This window comes from Schistocerca gregaria, chromosome 11, assembly GCF_023897955.1.
Source record: "Schistocerca gregaria isolate iqSchGreg1 chromosome 11, iqSchGreg1.2, whole genome shotgun sequence".
NCBI classification, from domain to species: Eukaryota; Metazoa; Arthropoda; class Insecta; order Orthoptera; family Acrididae; genus Schistocerca; species Schistocerca gregaria.
Genome location: NC_064930.1, coordinates 150,315,376 through 150,335,371, shown reverse-complemented (window position 1 = coordinate 150,335,371; position 19,996 = coordinate 150,315,376). Strand labels below are relative to the sequence as shown.

At 44.2% G+C, this 19,996-nt stretch overlaps 1 protein-coding gene across 2 annotated transcripts in view; it reads right to left on the bottom strand.

Moving 5' to 3' along the window:
- LOC126295483 (uncharacterized) overlaps positions 1-19,661 on the bottom strand; it is a 36,728-nt gene extending 17,067 nt beyond the window's left edge. The window contains exons 1-2 of one of the 2 annotated variants that reach the window (XM_049988032.1): positions 18,175-19,661; positions 10,259-10,367 (exon numbers count right to left, since the gene is read on the bottom strand). In XM_049988032.1, the coding sequence (XP_049843989.1) occupies positions 18,379-19,623 (1,245 nt within the window). In that variant the 5' untranslated portion in view covers positions 19,624-19,661 and the 3' untranslated portion in view covers positions 10,259-10,367; positions 18,175-18,378. The remainder of the gene's footprint in view (positions 1-10,258; positions 10,368-18,174) is intronic. The other variant, XM_049988033.1, reaches the window with a different exon arrangement.
- Positions 19,662-19,996: the final 335 nt, after the last annotated feature.

The window sequence follows — 19,996 nt, the reverse complement described above, 5'->3', positions numbered from 1 at the left end:
GTGGGCTCAATCTTGGTGATTTTAAGCAAAATGGTGCAAGCACACAATGTTTTAATTGTTTACATCAGAACTAACGGGCCAAACAAATGAAGGAAAACTCTAATATATCTAATTGTTGTGGAAAAAGTTTCATTTTGACCTCAGAGCTAATCCATCATACAGACTATGGAATAAATTAGGTGTTTCAGAAAGAAAGGTAAAATCAGAATGAAGTTAGGAAGCAGGAATACTTGCACATCCAAAAAGTAAGTGTGGAAAGTACCTTATCAAAACCATAGGGCAAAAGGTTACGAAATGTTTTTAAGATCAAGAGATTAGTCAAATTTGTCCAACAAATGAGGCTGTTCACATGCTGTTACAGCACTATCTGGAAGAAATGTCTATTGATTATCAAAACAGAAATGGATCTGAGGCTAAATTTTCAAAATTTTGTCAGTTACATCCAAAGTGGCACGTGACTGTACACTCTGTTCGTACGCTGACTAAATGACAGAATTGAATGTGACCGGCAGGGAACGGATACGACAATTAACGTAATTCTTGTTTTTCTGTTTACAAATGCAAGCCATACTTTTGCAGCTCGGACGAAACAACACAAAAGTGAAAATAAGAGCGTCTACTGGTTTTAACTTTAAGATATACACTGCGTCAATTCAAAATTTTCCAGCACATTTGAAAAGAGACAGTGCCAGGGGCATCGCTTTCTGATCTCCATTTACAGCAATTCTCTGTTCCGAAACAAAACGTCGTCCAGACGATAAGTAGCCGGCTCCTCGCTCTATCGAGCTAGAAACGACGACTCACCAAACTCTAGACATTATCGTGCATTCTGAGCTCCGAAGAGGGTGACCCTCGTGAAGGTGGCTCCAGTACCTGCTGGACTCGTAAGTACAGCCCGTACAAATTTCAACAAAACTGAAGACGGACCATTTGATGGCATCTCCCACGCAGGGTCATTACAAATGCCAAAAGGCGATCCGAAGCATTACCGTCGACTGAGCCCGTATCGAACTCTTAAAAAAAAGTCACCTGATTGAAATCTTTGCACAAAAAATCAAATTTTTCACAACATTATTTCCTTAAATCCACAGTGTAAACAAATTACTCTTGTAATTTGTGGGCTACCATTGTTCTAACAAAAGAAGATAAATTTAGAAGGGACGGTCCAGCCTAACAGCAATATGTAGTGACGGTTATAAACACTCAGAATACGACCCTCGTAATGGCGCACCCGAGGCCGGGAACGAAGGGCGGCACTTCGTTAGTTGCAAGTAGAGACCTGGACAAACAATGGGAGAAGTGAACCACTGCCATCACGGATGTGCAGAATACTTTTCATTTCAAACAGAAGTCATGGCAGCTGCCGTGTGGCAGGCATTCCGTTTTGTATCGGTCTGCAACTGACAGAACAGTATTTCGGCCCACCAGGGTACAGGACTTTATGTACCGTAGATGTACAGAAAATATGGACCTCATTTCAGAGCACGATTTTAGAAAGTGACAGCCTCGGCAAAGTAGCCGATTAGTACATTTGAGACTAGGTCAATACTGGGTGACAAATGGTGTGCTCCGAAGTTTTCTTTTTTGCAGGGATCGGCAGTAGCCGGACCGGACGTGGCAGTCTGGGAAGTCTGCTCTCGAACTGGGCAGGTGGGGCAATTACACCCGGTGAAGGCTGAAGTGAGAGAGGAGGTGTATTGCTGTAAAGTGTCTCCATCCAAACAAATATATTTGCCTCGAACGCAGAGGCCGCACGGGAGAGAACGTTTGACACGGAAAGGACAGTAACCGTCAAAATGTAAGTACTGTCATTCGTTAGTACATTCGTCGTGGACGCAAGTGCGTAGCTGAAATTCGACGAGAACGAGATCGACATCGAGGGAAGCGGTAAGAGATTCGGAATACGACCACGTGGAATTTAATTGGGAGAAGTTATTTAGAGATTACAGAAATTTTAACAGGTCTGCCTCACCTCGAGTCCGTACGACAAACGTGTCATCTACATATCTAAATCAAACCAGGTACTGAAGGTTTACGGATACCCGGAAAGCCACCACCATGCGGTCCACAAAAAGGTGGGCATAAGGAGGAGCCCACTGTTGCACCCCTGATCTGTTTGTACGCTTGCCCCTCAAAGTTGAAGTAGTTGTCTGTAAGTTTAAAGTCGATTAAGGTGAGCAGGAAGGATACCGTACGTCTGAAATCAGGTAGGCGCCGACTGAGGAAATGTCGAGCAGCAGACAGACCGCGTACGTGGGCGACGGACGTACAGAGGGCGTGGCACCGGTGGTGACAATCGAGGTGTTCGGTGGGAGTGGGGAAGGCACGGCTTTCAGACGATCTAGGAAACGGTCGGTACCTTTAATGCGGGAGAAGAGTGTCTGTAGTATACGTCGAAGGTGTCGATCGACAGAGGCAAGTATACGTTCGGCGGGTGCTACCGAGCCGGCGACTACGGGACGGTCGGCGTGACTGGGTACGTGGATCTCGGAAAGGAGGTAAAAGGCAGGAAGGTGCGGTCTGGACGGGATAAGAAGTTCTATGAACTGAGGTGTCAGTCCTCGTGAGGGTACCGAGGTTTCGAGGAGCGACCGTAGGCGAGTCCGTGTCGTAGGGACGGGTTTTCGACGGCAGACACGTCCCTCGTCTGCTGCGAGAGTAACGGAGTTGTCGGCTTTCGGGGAACGGAGAGCCCGAAGTTCTGCAGAAGACAGGTTAGGGTCACACTGTAGAGTCCCGAGAGAGGTCGAAAAGCAATTCCGGACGCGAGGAACTCTCGGAAGGCACGTAAGGGACGATTCTGAGGTCGTGGTGACGTATCCGAGTGGGACGGCGGCCTGAACTGTAAGAGGCCGTGTTCGACGTCGGGCTCGCTGTCGGAAAGGTTTTGGCGTCAGGTTGCAAAGTGATACTTCCAGTTTACATTACGTGTGAAGGAAAGCAGGTCCTTCACCGAAGCGGCACGATTAAATGCGGATTTAGGGCCGAAAGCGAGACCCTCGGATAAAACAGATAATTCGAGAAGGGAGAGTGCTTTAGACCGAAGGTTAAGAACACTGCACGACTGTGACTGGTTCTTGTGATTCTGAATGGAAACTGGTAGATGAGGCATACAGGTCACAGACTAGCCTGGTAAGTGCAAGAGGTTTCTGTATTTGAAACAGTTAAAGAGGCTGGTGTACAAAAGCATTATAGTCAGAAACGGGGACTTCACTTTTTGTGTGTACATTCTATAAAATCTGCTTAAGCCATTTTAGTAATAGTACTAGTCTACAATTAAAAATGCTTATTTTTACAATAAGCATAATATTCCACTAAAATTCCTATTTTTTAATCAAAAAATTCAGAACAATAGTTTGCTTGAAATATTTCCTCTGACGATTTCTACTTATACTGCAGGTAGCAGCTACTGTAGCCGTTACCACACGACGCTTGCAGCTAGTAATGTAAACAGTAGTCACGCGCTCTGTTTTTCCGTGTGTCGAGCTCATTTTGTGCGACAAAATGTCTGAAGCTCCCAGTAGGAGTGTGCAATCACTACACAGGAAATTCATCTATCTGCTCACATTTTGCATAGTCAAACGTGCGAGTCTTTGTGCTCGATGCGGGAATATTTTGAGGAGGCGGAGGAGGAGATGGCGATGCGACTTTACTGCCCGTAATGAAGGTAGTCTCAAGAACTTCAGACACTCAGAAGATACACGAAAATACTGTCATCAGAGTTTGGAAGGAAAATGCCGTGTCAAATGGGAGGAGCCCAGTTCATCCAAACTGCAAACACCTGGTAAAGGAGGACGAACAGAACAACGAGCAGTCAAGTACGGCCCTTTTCGACAAGCTGCTGTTCGTCATCACATACACGGATATTATGGAAGACAAAAACATTCCACTATAACAAAACTGTGTGTTACTCCTCACGAGGCAGAGTTATTCGGCGAGACTTCTTCGGTAACGGTCGACAGAGCTCTCCGTTTTCGATACAAAAAATTGACGGACAAAAAATTATAACTGAGAGAGTGACATCGTAGCGTGGCAGTGTCGGTTTTGAGAAACGTCATTAAGCTGCAGTTCGAAGAAACCTGAATAAATGTCTGTCATTCAGACAGAAAATACAGAACAGATGATAATGTATGTGTGAGTTCTGCTGTTCCCGTAGGCAACAGTGCAACAATTATTGTCTCGCAAACCAGAGTTTCATCCGGTTTCGTACCTGTCTGTCTCCTCATTTACAAATCGAGGAAAACAACTGACTACCACGAAGGAATGAATTGCAATAATTTTCTGAAGTGGTTCGAGGTATAGCTATTTGAAAACTCAGATCAGCCACCTATCATCGTAACGAGTAATGCCCCGTAGCATTCAGTTACTAACGATAAAGTCTCGACCACCGCAACAAAAGAAGATGACGATGTCTAACAGTTGAAATGCGACAGTTTGGAAATTCCACACAATTTATGCACAGCAGAACTCGTGGGAACGGTGACAAAAAATAAGTCACAGTTTCAACGGCACGTCGCTGATGAGGCAGTTGAAGACTGTGGTCACAGCACTCTGGGCTTCCACAGCACCACTGCCATTTCCACACCGTCAAAATGATGTGGACGCAGATTAAACGTTACTCGGCAACAAAAGATAAAAGTTTCACTGTGGCGAAAATTTAAAAACTGTTAGTGGAAGCAGTGAAACAATTAACGCCAGAGAAGAGGGAGTTGATAAGGAAGGACGCAAAAGTGAAGCGAAGCTAGTAACACTGAAAACATAATTATATCCTCAGGCAATTCCAGTGACTCTTCCACAGACCAGAGCTCAGATAATGACAGTCTCGAGGAAAAAGTTATCCCGAACTAAGTGGCTTTTACCCTTTGCCGTCATTCCTCACATTTCTGTGTTTCTGTTTCAGATTTTTGGCATAATGGTGTGTTCTGCATTCACAGAATAAATCTCGTATTAAGAAATGCTCCTCTCCAAAAGTATCTGCAGGTAAATAGAGCAAGGGAAAAAAGTCACTCTAAAAGCCTCAGTACGAGGCCTAAATTCATGCATCTCGTCTTCACAGCCCTGACAAAATGTACGTTGGCACAGTAGAATCATCCTGCAGTCAGCCTAAGTATGCATAACAGTGCCTCACAGAAAGACCATCACTCTCTATCTAGGGATTCCCATCAGAGTTCACAAAGCTTCTCTGTAACACATGCGCGGTGATCAAATCTACCGGAAACAAATCTAGTGACACGCCTCCGAACCGCTTCGATGTCTTCCTCTGACCCGATCTGGCGAGGTTCCCAAACACTCTAATGGTACTCAAGAATGGGTCTACTAGTGTTCTATAAGCTGTCTCCAAAAATTCTCCGAATAAAACGAAGTCGAGCATTTGTCTTCTGTACTATCAACCTGATGTGCTCATTCAATTTCGTATTTTTTGCAAAATTACACCTAGATATTTAATCAAAGTGACTGTGTCAAGCTGCATTCTAGTAATGCTGTATTCGAATGTCACACAACTGTTCTTTCCACTCATCCATTTTTCCACAGTTCAGGTTACTGTGTGAGAAAATCGCAAGCCGAGTTTCACTAATTATGTTTCCTAAAACTGTGCTGATTTGTGGACATAAGCTTCTCAGTCTCAAGAAAGATTATTATATTTGAAGTGAGAATATGTTGAATGATTCTGCAGCAAACTGAAGTTAGGGATATAGGTCTGTAACTTTGCAGGTGTATCGTCCGGCCCTTCCGATACACTACAATCACCTGCGCCTTTTCCCATTCGCTAGGGACTTTTTGCCGAGCGAGAGATTTGCGATAAATGCGGGCTGAGTATGGGGCCGGTGCTGTAGAGTACTCTCCGTAAAACTGAACTGGGCTTTTGTCGGGACTTACTTGTTTACAACTCTTCCCAGCCGCTTACCTAGACTGAGGAATCGGCACGACAGTCAGTGTTACGTTCGTGCAGTTCTCTCGCATAAATAATTTCTTAAACTGAAAATTAAAACTAGAGTTTTTCTTTTGCCGCCACAGACAGGTCTGCAAGTGACCAGGCAGAAGCTCTACACGCACTCTACAGAGACCAGTAAGTACTTACGCAGTTCACATTATTTTAGTGATGTGAGACATCGTATTTACACAAACAATTCAGATACAGAATGAGATTTTCACTCTGCAGCGGAGTTTGGAAGGTAGGAGACGAGGTACTGGCAGAAGTAAAGCTGTGAGTACCGGGTGTGAGTCGTGCTTCGGTAGCTCAGTTGGTAGAGCACTTGCCCGCGAAAGGCAAAGGTCCCGAGTTCGAGTCTCGGTCGGGCACACAGTTTTAATCTGCCAGGAAGTTTCAATTCAGATACAGTTTAACAGTCCTTTCATCGAATACAACAATCGAATGTGATTAATTCCAATTATTGTGAAAGGTAGTGACTTTTGTCAAGATTAACAAATAGTATAAACACAGTATCAATTTACACGGAGGAACGCATTCACAAAGTCACGATGATATTACGATCTTTTAACACAAATTCAATACTGCCCATTAAAGGCAGCAAGAGAACATATTCAGTAAGGAACTGCACAGCCGTAGCCGCTACAGCCACGGCGCGCGCACCCACCGGCAAAACCGACATCGCCCCCTCCCGCGCTCGACCGTGATCCGGCGTCGATCGTCTCGTTCTTTCGTTCGAACTGTGGTTTATACATTCAATAAAAGAGGAATCGCACGCATTGACAGTCCAAAACTGATTTGTCTGTCGTCTGGAGAATGCTTCACTGTGCTCTCACATTATGTCGCCAACTTTCCTACCGTTCCGACCAAAGTCTGGCCCTCACGACACTCTGTCAGTTAAGATTATTGGCGAAACAAGTTGCAACACGTAGTACGGAATACAATCTTGTCAGTTTTCGCGCGATGTCAACTCTAATAAAATTCTCTAGCTTCTCGACGGTCGTCTCTGCCACTGTCGTCGGGAGTAAAACTACCGACTGTCGAGGCTGGCACTGCTTTCCACTCCTGTAGCCACAATTGCGATCTCTGTCACCGACCGGAGAGGGCCGAAATGGCACACGTGGCGGCGGTGATCGGGCAGGTCGTAGCAGCATTGGGCAGCTGCTGGGTCGAGTTACGTCCGTTGGTGCCATGTCAGAAAGTGCCGCTCCCAGCTCACTACGAGTGTCGACAGTCCGTCTCTGCTCTCTTCGACATTTAAAGGCCTCTTCCTCGCCCTACCGAGTGTGTACTCCCGGTCTCTACTAAAACTGTCACCATCCGTTCAGATTGCAGCCACTTCCTCTATAACAGAATTGCGATACATCGACTCGTGAGCCAAGACGTGTTCTCTCGAATAGTGTTTCGAGTCCATTTCCCGAGTGATACTCGCTACGGCCGACTCGTCAATTTCACTTTGTTTATTATATCGCTTGTGCTCGGTACAACTCTCTGCGACTGTACGAACTGTGAGACCTGTACAGATACCGCCACATTCACGAGGGACGCCGTACACACACGCCCTCGGTAATCGGTGCTAGAGGTTACGACTACAGCTACGTAAGAGCAAAATCATATCGGCTCTGCAGTCGGCAGTTTCACTCCCGACGACAGAGGCAGAGACGGCCGTCGGACACTGGAGAATTTTGTTCGAATCGACACGGCTCGAAAAGTGAGGACATTTTATTCGAACGGGCCGGTGCGAAAGACTGAGGACGCACATCTTTCCTCTACGGTCAGGAGATGTAAAGTGCCGTCTGAGACTGCCGAAAAAACGGCAGGAAAAGAAATCTCATCTGCCGAGTTCTTTAGCATTTTTGCAATGCTGCTGGGACGAGGAGGTAACTCTTCACTTTGCTGTGGTCAAGGACCACATCTGAACAGCTGAGGACGTCAGACTAACCGCTGGCCGTACACTGGCAAAAGGTGTCAGCGAAATCTAATATTAGCCGGGAGCAATGACGTGGCTTACGCTCGCTGTGGTTTTGAACACTGAAGACTACCACTTAAAGGTGCTACACACGTTAGAAAATGACGCGTACCAGAAGCTCGGTCACGACCTCACACACGTTATCACCAAGAAGACGGGGAAGTTAATAAATCACGTGGTGAAGACATTAATGCCTCGAGCTGCCAAAACTCTCGGGCTTTACCGATTGCCGAAGATGTGTAAGGAAAATGTCCCTCTTACGCTCACTGTTAGCGCAATTAGTTTCCCCACCTACGGACGGACAACACATCTCGTAGGATTATTAGCGCCAAAACTGGGACGTGGCAAACACTGTGCTGTAAACTCGCAGACATTTGCTGAAACACTTGAGAAAATGGAAACAGTCAAAAAGCCGTAACGGTTAGTTTGGACGTAGTGTCACTTTTTACGAGGATGAAAGTACAAGGCACACTGGACCTTTCAACTTAACAGTTTCCACCTGGAATCGACAAATTGTTCCGCCACATTCTGACGACGACATACTTCTCGTACCATAAGGAATGTTACGAAATGACGGACAGCACAGTGGCGAGTTCACTACTGTCTCTAGCAATCGAAAATTTCTTCGTGGAGCACTTTGAGGAGCAGGCTCCGAACTCGCCGGCTCGTGTCCGCCTCACTTCCTGTGGTACGTCTACAACTCCTTCCCGATACGGTCCCACGGTGAAAAGTTGCTGCAGCAGTATCACACGAACAGAGTCCATCCCAAATCAAAATTTCAATCGAGATCGAAAACGGTGGCCAGCTACCGTTCCCGGACGTTTTAGTCAAACAGGTGGCAGAAGACTGACTCAATCGTTCAGTGTACAGGAAACCGACACGCGCCGACCGATACCCGAACGCCGACAGTTTGCACCACTCCGTACATGAGAAAGTGGTCCCGAACACGTTAATACGCAGAGCAAAAGTTATTTCTGATGACGACCACCTACAGTCGGAATTGCTGCACTCGAGACATGTGTTCAGAGAGTATGGTTACAGCAAGAGAGATACTGCAGATGCTTTCACTTGCCATCGCAGAAGGACACCTCACGATTCGGTGGGGCAACCGGCAGCAAGTTGGGACACGTGCTGCAGAGGCACGGACAGAGACCAGTGTTCTGGACCACCCCTGAGACACGAGATGTGCTGCACCCTGTTAAAGACGACACAGCTTTCCGTGTGCCGGGTGTACGCCGTGTCCCTCACGGATGCGGCAGAATCTATACAGATTAGAGAATTTATAGTTGCAGTGCATTGTACCGAGCACAGGTGACATATTAAACAAAAGGAAGCTCGACGATGAGTTGGCCATTGCTAAGCACCGCCTTAAAAGAGAGAGAGAGAGAGAGAGAGAGAGAGAGAGAGAGAGAGAGAGAGAGAGAGAGAGAGAGAGAGAGAGAGAGAGAGAGAGAGAACCATACACTGTCTGAAAACGTGACAGTCTCAGCTTGAGGGGCAACATGCTGGAATTCCATTATAAAAGAGGAGGCTGAGATTTCAACAGATATCAAACACGGTGCCAGACCTCGATGCCGCAGCAGACCGGAGCTGCTACGAGCTGCCAGATCGTCATTTTGCTCCTCTCCGAGTGGCGCCAAAGGCGGCAGGAATGGCTGTACAAGTGGAAAGCTGTTCCGGCACAGCCAGTCAGTAGTTTTACTGCCGACTACTATGGAAACAGCCATCGAAAACTCGAAAATTTTATTCAAATTTACGCAGCTCGAAAACCGAGAAGATTTTATTCGGACGTGCCGCCGCGAAAGATTCCAAGGACGCTCACACGTAGTACAGTTATTCCGTAGTTGACAGCATTAGTAGACAAAGCACTAAATGCACAGCTTGCTGCGACTTCTACCAGTTCGAAACTACGGAATCCAGGAATTGAAGTTAACCGCGTAACATTTGCAAATAATGCTCCCGACTCAGTGCCACCTACGCAAATTGACCAGTTTTCCTTTCCGCGCAAACACTGCTTCGTTAAGTGTAAATGGAGGGGAATCCAAGTGTACGAACACAAAGGCAGGAGCTCATTAACATTAGGCACAAAAATTTGAAGAATCTTATAAAGAATGTTGTAAACAAATAAAAATGATAATTTTGGAGATGTAAAAGTGAGATGATACTGAAACACATTTTTGTCGGACTACCAGTACCGTGTAAATATTCGGCCAGAGCAAATGACTAAACAGCACTACAGTTTTGCTACATTGTAATCGTGACTGGAATACTGCAGGTAGCAAATTTACCTACATTGACTAAATTCTGTATGTAATTCAGTTCACTGCTTCAATCAACTCGTTGACTGAAAAATTACATACCTTTCGCAAATCTGCTATTCGGTGGTATCACACTGTGCTTTCTGGCTCGGCTATTATAGCTGGTACTCCATATTAGCGACGCTTTCAGATGACCGTCAAGTGAGGTAACCTGCAACAGACAAATTTACGTAAGGCCACGTTACTCAAATTTCCAAAAATTATTTGAAAATAGTTGCTCTATGTTACACCTGTGCTGCGGCTACAGTTGTGTCAACAACAGCACCCATTAAACTGTGCTAAAATAAAATGCTGCTAGAATCGAGTCCTGTCTTCTGCACACAAAGGGAAACACACCAGTCAGCGTCCGACGTTAAGCTCTCTGCATCTGAACAACCGAATATAAAGGTGGCACTGATCCACCTATAGTCAAACGTCGCAGGAAATAAGACAATGTGGTCCTGGGAATTGTGGTAACAGATACAAAAATGAAATGCGAGGTGTGTACTACACTGTGCAATTAAATGTATTCACAACTGTTACTCGTCTCGTAACATTTGGACGACAGAAAGTGTGACAAACCCAAACGTGATGCAATACAATTTTCCCAAATGCACCAAAGGCCTGCAAAAGAAGGAAATGCTTCGAACTTCGTGGTAATTTTTTTAGTTCACTACTGTGCAATACACAGAAAGAATATAAGAATTTAAAAAGCCACCACAAATTCCTCACAGATCTCACCTACTGAAAGATAAAGCTCCCATCAGCCAGAGGGTAATTTCAAATAGCAGACAGTGCTACGTTCATCTGCCGGGTACGATCCCGCCACACGTACGGCCTCACCTCTAAATTGACTCGTCTAGACAGTTTTTACAAATCAGGACCTACAATTCGATGCGGAATAAAGCACTGTGCAATCCCGCATTTTCAACAAAGCCAGAGGTGAAAAAATGTGACAAATTACTGATAAAAGTCTTACAAATGACTACGGAGCAAACCTGAGATCTTCAGGTCCAAATTCCGGCAGTTTATTGTGGAGCCACAAATCTGCACACCTCTTCCACAGTATATTTTTTTTTTTTTAACTCCTAAGTTGGTGTGCAATATGAAACACTATGAACAGAAACAAAATCACTTCAATTTAACTGACAATCAACGATTAATGTAACGAGATGCGTACACATAAAATGAATGTGACTGCACACAGAGTATAGTTAAATTAAGGTCCTGACGAATAGCATCTGACAGAAGGATAAATTCACAGACAGGCAAATGTTAACTGACACTCGTTCCACAGCCACAGAGGCAAAGCGCGAAGCCTTCGGTAGCAGCAAAAGTAAAATATTAGCACAGAATTAACGAGACGTTTTATCACGTGTTGAGGTTGTAGGTGGCTCAAAAATCTGTGTCCGGACAACAGTGGACGAGACACAAAAGTTCAAGAGAAAGTAACAAAAGAAAACCTCAGATACGAGGATTCCGCGTCAAACGATCCTTCAAAAAGGAAAATCGAGGAATGCTCCTACTGTAATTTAAATGCCGCACCACCGCCAAAACGAGAGACGCGACAAACGTTACTCGCGGTGCCGATAATATAACGGGTGTGGGTGTCCTCTAGAGGGGGAGGAGATGGGGTCGAGTCAAAAACGGCCAGTCACTGCCAAAAACTTTATTTCCCTCACGGAGTGTACTGCAAACTCGTATTCCTGTCGGGTCAGCCCACATTAGTACGGCAGCGTCTCGCCCCGGACCCCGTCACACGAGGTGTAGTAGTGACTCGGCTGCCTGCAGCTACGTCTAACTTGCCACGGTGTCGCCGAGACCTCCCGACGCGCACGTGCTCGGGCAGTGGGCACTGCTGCGGAGCCAGGTGACACAACCGGGCCGTAGGGAGGCGGTCCAGTCTCCCGGTGACAGGCAGTGGAGCGGAGACCCACACTGCGGCAGACACTGACGGGTCAATTCGGAGGCTTGTCACCCGGTATTTATAAGAGCCAAAGAGAGTCTCTAACGGTGCCGCAAACTTAGAGTACGCCACATGCCGAAGTGTTTCCGGCTTCGGTAACTTGCCCGTCACCGGCCGACAGCCGGGTCGAAGCACCTAAACGGCTACTGCGCCGGCATATTACAGCTAGTGGCTTCCCCGCGTCATTACTACGAGTGGCTTCGATCCCGAACAGTAATTAGGGCCTCTGGTCTGACGGAGACTGTATCGAGTTCTGCACAGAATTTGTAACCGAGTTAGCTCCACTCCCGAGTGTTCTTTATAGCAGATTTACTTTTCCCCACATTTGGAAAAAAACCACAAGGTACACTGTCAACAAAAATGTGGGTACAACTTATTGGCAGAATTACTATCCTATATCATTCTTATATAAATATGCTCTAGTATTTTGCAAGAAACAGAGTTCTAACATAATGAACTATCGAGCATAAGTGAACCTTCACGGAAATCGCAATAGGTTCCAAAAATATGTAACACACTAAACTCAACTTACAATCATTTCACACAATTTCCTTAGTACAACGGACAGAGAAAATCTGAACGATTTGGTGTTCCTGGACTTTTGGACTGAGAACCCTATCAATACATTAGTGAAACTTTACGAGGAGCTGTCAATGTTCTCTAAAACTACAAATCGGCAATGTCTGTAGGAGCTCTCAGGGGATGTGGATGTAGAGATTGGGATACAGCTGATTTGAGATGCTGTAACAATATTTTGGGGTCAAAATGTGTTGACTGTAACAACAACCTTACACACAGGGTGCATCGAACTGAACTTTTTGAAAACAAATCGTCATTTAAACACAAACATACACTAAAGAACTGTACATAGCACACGTAGTGACACCAGAATGCAAAGCATAAAGAGCTTCACAAACTCGCCAATCGACAGGCAGACTGGACATGCGTAGGTGCTTTGACCAACTGACTGATCAATTTTTCTTGTAGGGCAGTCATACCCAATTGACTGCCTGTTGAGGAAAATTGATCAGTCAGTTGGCCAAAGCACCTACACTTTATCAGTCGGGTACGACCAGCCGACACCTGAAACCCCTGATCACTTCACCCGATAAGATGTGGGCCAACCACCTGACAAAAGTTGGTCTTCTGTCACTCCGTGCAGGATTAAACATTGTTCAAATGCTACTAATGTAACAGAACGCAAGGTGGACGAAACTTTGTTGCCAGAGTTTCAAGAGAAATTTAAATGTTCCAGATGTTTCGAGAAATTCATTATTTAATGGATGAACTTGGGACACAGAGACAGCAAAAGATATTTTTTATAACCTTCTGTATTCAGGTTTTATTTCCGATACTTCTTGAAAATAGGCTCTAAATGCTGAGATACAGACAGAATAGATTTGAGATTTCATTTCTGATACACATCGGAAATAAAACCCAAAAAACAGAACTATAGACAGATGAAGGACTTATGAATAAAATATACTTGCTACATTGTTAGAAATGTTACAGAAAATCCTGCCTAGATTTCTGCTATGAAGGGCGAAGTGTAGAACATTTTTCCAGTTCTGACAATTGCTAAATGGTTCACTTCTTATGCATATCTTTCTGTATTTATTAATTATAGACAACACCATTTGTAGCCTTTCTTCTCATGACCTGAAATGAATTTCTTAAAATTATAGGGACATCTTTCATGCTGTACACAAAAATAATTTAATAAAGTTTACACGCACATCATTTGATTTATTTATTTTGCTTTATCACGACGTATTTCCACCAGTGACTACAAACTGCATTGCAGGTTTCAGGAACTTTTCTAATAAATAATCGCGGTGTAGAGATACGACAAGACTGAATTTGAGGTCCTCTTACCTTCCGCCAGAGGCTGGAAACTGTAGTGTAGCTAACAGCCCGCACCCTCGCAGCTTGCAGCCTATCACACTATTGCATTCCCCATATTCTGCGCCCCCCCCCCCCCCTCCCCAAGCTCAGAATAGTTTCATGATGTTCAGCAGCTCTGAAAAGCATATGTCATTCATTCCTAGGTAACTCTGGGAATCACTGGCCCCCAGCTCCTTAAACACAGGAGTGTGGGTGATTTCTTCTTTTGCATTAGCCACTCCTTTGCCCGTACTTTCTCTCAGTTTTTATTGGCCACGTTACCTCTAACACGGCATAGATGAGTCCCCAAGTTTGTTTCTGCCTCATACAAAGTGACACTTCATCGAACATAACCACAGTGAACTTACTGTAAACAGATCGCACTGTGTCACTGCAATAGCCGAGTGAGGCCAGATGGGCCACGTGTATACAGAGAAGTTGCAGCATTAGAAAATTGTAACGAAATGCAGGAAGATCTGCAGCGGATAGGCACTCGGTGCAGGGAGTGGCAACTGACCCTTAACACAGACAAATGTAATGTATTGCGAATACATAGAAAGAAGGATCTTTTATTGTACGATTATATGATAGCGGAACAAACACTGATAGCAGTTACTTCTGTAAAATATTTGGCAGTATGTGTGCGGAACGATTTGAAGTGTAATGATCATATAAAATTAATTGTCCGTAAGGCGGGTACCAGGTTGAGATTCATTAGGAAAGTCCTTAGAAAATGTAGTCCATCAACAAAGGTGGCGGCTTACAAAACACTCGTTCGACCTATACTCGAGTGTGGGATCCGTACCAGGTCGGGTTGACAGAAGAGGTGGAGAAGATCCAAAGAAGAGCGGCGTGTTTCGTTATTTGGTAATCGTGACAGCGTTACGGAAATGTTTAGCAAACTCGAGTGGCAGACTCTGCAAGAGAGGCGCTCTGCATCGCGGTGTAGCTTGCTGTCCAAGTTCCGAGAGGGTGCGTTTCTGGATGAGGTATCTAATATATTGTTTCCCCCTACTTACACCTCCCGAGGAGATCACGAACGTAAAATTAGAGAGATTCGAACGCGCACGGAGACTTTCAAACAGTCGTTCTTCCCGCAAACCATATGCAACTGGAACAGAAAAGGGAGGTAATGACAGTGGCACGTAAAGTGCCCTCCGCCACACACCATTGGGTGGCTTGCAGAGTATAAATATAGATGTAGATGTATGGCCCTTAAATGAAAATAAGGTACCTCTTTTAAATCTAGACTGATGAGAACACTGCATCATTTCCTGATAAGATATTCCATTTAGCAGTCCATCTTTCAATCACTTTTAGTTAAAAGTGAAATTCAGCGTACTGATGTAAATATAATTATATTAGTGCAGGTTTTAGTGCTGGGAAAAATATAATCAAATTATGCAACAAGTGTATTCTTGTGCTAGCAGATGTATTTCTAGCCTTAATTTTACGAGCAGGAAACATCCTCAAATCATATACTTTTGTGGCTATCCAACACTGTCAGCCGAAGAGCGATCTCTGAAATTGAATACTGTAGTAATCTTCCTGGTGAAGTTCATTTGCACTGATTGCAGGGGGAGGGGGGGGGGGGGGGGAGGGAGGGGGGGGGGGGTAAGTGCACTGTCATTTAGTCACAGACATACTTCACAACAACACACTGAAGTTGCGCCAGTGTAACATTATACAATAAAATCACGATTGTGCCCAACACGAACAAAAGTCTCTGATCAAACATATCTGGCTCACAGGATATCACCCGCTGTGCCTGTGTAGACAATACTTTTGATTCAGATTGTCTACAATTCTTTTTCCATTTAATTTACAGTTAAAATTTTCCCAAAAAGCTTAGAACTATGCGTCAAGTACGGACATTACCACAGGGTAATTAAGCTGGGTGTGGTTTTGCACTATTTCATTTGGGTAATTACAGTCGAGGAGACACTAGGGTCTACAATAAGACTCTTTCACAGAATTGTAGATTATTCCTGAAAGATCAGAGAGGAGGGAACAGTTTTGAACCCTGCAGACAGTCAGAATACACAAACTTTGAACTATGACATCCAAGAACAGGGGGAAAGAAGGCAAAATATGGAAGAAAAATTATGAGAAATCTTGAAACTTAGTTAAAAGATTTCCACTTGCTACCAGAATGACAGAGGGAATATCGTCATAAATATGAAGAGGAAAATAACATGCAGCGAAATAATACTCAAAACTTTACAGGTACATACAAAGAAAACAGAATATGTGAGAAAGAGTTCTGATGCCGGTCATGGAATGAAGGCTTCCACAACTGGATGTTTCAGCTGCCGAGTACTCTTCCGGGTCGTATGGCCGTGCTCCACGGAACTCTTCTACCCCTGATGTTTCGTCCGAGGCTGCGTCGGGCATCTTCGAAGGTGCTGACGGTCATGCAGAGTCGGCGAGGCTTGGCACAACCAGGTGCACCTCCGAAGATGCCCGACGCAGCCTCGGACGAAACATCAGGGGTAGAAGAGTTCCGTGGAGCACGGCCATACGACCCGGAAGAGTTCTCGGCAGCATTCTGATGCTTAAAATTCCGAATAGGAAGGTATCCTACCACCTGAGGGTTCCGGTACCATTTTTCGAGAGACTGCTTTGTGCAGCTTTTCTTGTTTTATTGTGTGGGAAAGTGGTCACTTACAATTCATCAAACAAAATACAGATTGTATGCATTAAAGCCTTTCTTACACAGCTGTTTATATTTCAAGTAACTTTCATTCCATAATTTATGTATCAGTACAAATACAGACCTAAGATTAATAAACATAGACATTGGTTATTAGTAATACAGATATTTCAGTTTGGTTTTTCAAGGAAAGTACCCATTTCATCGATAGTTACCACTAAAATCTCTATTTCTTTTACATAATACAGTAATTCCTTCCTTCATCATTTTGAAATTTAAAGCACTGCTTGAACACACGCAGACCTATATGAGAAACATTACACCTTTTTAAGAAAAACAGTGTTTTGAGATTTTTCAAAATAATTTCTTTTTCGAAATTTCACCAAACTCAAGCAACTGTTGTAACATAGTTTTGCTGTGTAAAAAACAAACTTAAAGCAAGATCTTTCGAATGACATTGGCTAGCATCAACACTTTTGAAATTACTGACTGTTCACAGTAGGTACTCTCAGAAAAATGACATACTTCTAACTTTTGATATTTGAAAAACAAATTATTGAAGCATTGAAGAGTATGCAATTTTGTTTAGTCTCAGGGTACATACAAATAACTATAAAGTAACACAAAGTGCAAACCTTAGGTCGATTTGAAGTGGACTGGCCCGATAAAAGGGATATAAGACACCTCAATAAAACGACACATTGAACACTTCTTTCAAACATTTATTCACTGATGTCCTACAGGATGATTTCTGTAAACTCCCCACTAAAGAGAAAGAAAATGATAAGAACTATGTGTGGGATTCACAAATCTACATTTTCCAGGCATCTGTTTAAGCACCTGGGATTTATTTACTGATGAAATTTGGTTTCAAAAATTCACTATAATTTGAGAGTAATCCATTTATACAATACTGCAAAAAAACAATAATGTAGCTAACCTTCCCATTAGTGAACCTAATTTTGACAGAGAAAGATACAGAATGCTTAAGAGAATGCAGAAGCAAATTCAAATGTCATTTGAAATTGCTTGTTCTTGAGAAGTCAGACACCACAGAGATAGTCTGTAATACAAAAAGGTAAATACATCCAGCATGTAGCCCCATATTATAAATAATTAGCCCTCAATCTTTGACTCATATAACGCACGACATGCATTGAGACCTATCACAAATATGGTATGTACGGAAGATGGCACTAACTAACTATAAGATATGCACCATAAAAGAAAAACTCTGACAGCATTATAAAAGCACTACACACCCAAAAACTTTTTTTAAGTCTCTGTGTTTATAAAAATGTACCATAAAATAGACGGGTGGCAGTGTTTTCTAAAAAACAGCCGATCTTTCACAGTTCGCTGTTGATCTTACAATACAACACGGAACACGGGTTCTATTTTGCAGTGCGGCAAAGGATGCTGAATCAATAATGTAAATGGAAGGATAATCGGAAGGATAAACACCAGAGTACTTACCACAAGGTTACACAGTCTTCACATCAATGCCGTAAGAAAAACTGGTAGTGCAAACGAGAAAAGGGCCATCACAAATAGAAAGTTTCAAAACAACAGATTCTAAAGTCTTTCTTGAGGTATTCCATACCTGGCAGATGAATAAAAGAAAAACATTATATCCCCAACTCCTCCTCTCCGATATGATTTGGGTTACCAAACATTCTATCATACGACACATTTTCTGCGCTTCTTAGGTGTTCCCTTTGGCTCCACTGTGAAGTTCACTGTAGGTGCTAGTGTTGAAGATGGACCTATTGCTGACAGTGACGGGTATCGCTTGACTGTTACTGGTGTAGAGTCTCGGGCTGCCATTGGCGAGGGCGGATCCTCTGATGACTGTGAAGGGCATCCTTTTCCTTCTGCTGTCGCCATGGCTCTGGCTGGCAGTTTAGGATGTTCTGTTACAGGCGTAGGGTCCTCTACACACGGTACATAAACTGCTCCCACACCTCGCATAAAAGAATGAAACACACACCCGTTTCCAAATACACTCTCCCTCCAAACGTATTCATCCAAATGACTTTGCAAACCACTGCGCCGTCTCTTCCCTCTCCCCACAACTCTCTTTACTTCCTCCCAACACTGCTCCATGGCACCAATCACTTCATTACGAAATTGGTAATTGTGATCGCCTGCAAAAGTCTCAAAGTCCACTGCCCCTTCATCCTCGTAACTCTTCCACGTATCTGAACATATCACAGTCCCATCCTCGACATGTTCTTCAAGAAGGCGTTGTGAAGTCCTTGCATTCCTCTTCTCAACTATTTTCAAAACCAGGTCCCCACGTTCTTTCCCACAAACGACTGCTCCCCAAACCCAAAGTTCTGGTAACCACTTTCCTCTACGACTCTCAGCAACTCCGAAACACGATTCACCCATCTCAACCACAACTCCTGGGCCACCAATCTTCCCTCTCTTCTTCAACAACGCCGAACAAATTTCCCTACATGACAAAAACCAGTCTCCGACTGATCTCTCACTCAAACCTGTCATGCGACTTGTAGATATAACAGACTTGCGCATACAAAAACAGTACGACATCAAAACAATAGTTCTAATGCTAAGCCTCGCAGTTTCAAACCATGTCCCTTTGCGAACGGACCTCCATACGTCGTCTTTTCGGCACCGCCACATAAGCCGATCTCTGCATCTTTTTAGTGGGACTTTAGCACAGGACATGAGCTTCCGGCATTTAGCACATATATATTTATCACCAAGAACACCAAAACTCCTCAGAAATTCAAACATACGCTTATTATCGTCCAAAACAGCATTTAGAGTCACAATAGTCATCGCAACTCCTTGATCCCTACAGTCTCCATCTTCACATCGTTCACTACACGACGAAGCCGACGAGTCTCTTCTCCGGCGATTGCCCACACTACAACAAGCGTCACGCCTGACATCCATTACAAACACGTTACACAATACACACTACAATCACCCATGTTCGCCACACAGCGTGGGAACCGGGAAGTCAAAGATCGAAGAACGCCGACAGACAAACCTAAGCCCGGTCCACGCGCAACTATCTGTCTGCGCAAACACTGGCGCAGATGTCTGTACATGCAAAAGATCGCTGCGAATGTGGTGTGTTCACACGACACAAACCCCAATCTACTTCTCGCCCGCCATCTGTCGGTGTAAAATAGAAATATTAGCGGCAAGCAACTACGCTCCCCGTAAAGGTCAAAAACTTAATTCAGTTATTTTGAAATACAGAAATGGAGGAAGTTCTGTTGTGGTCTGTGTTCGCAACTTGTGTTGCAAAAAACTTTCAGAC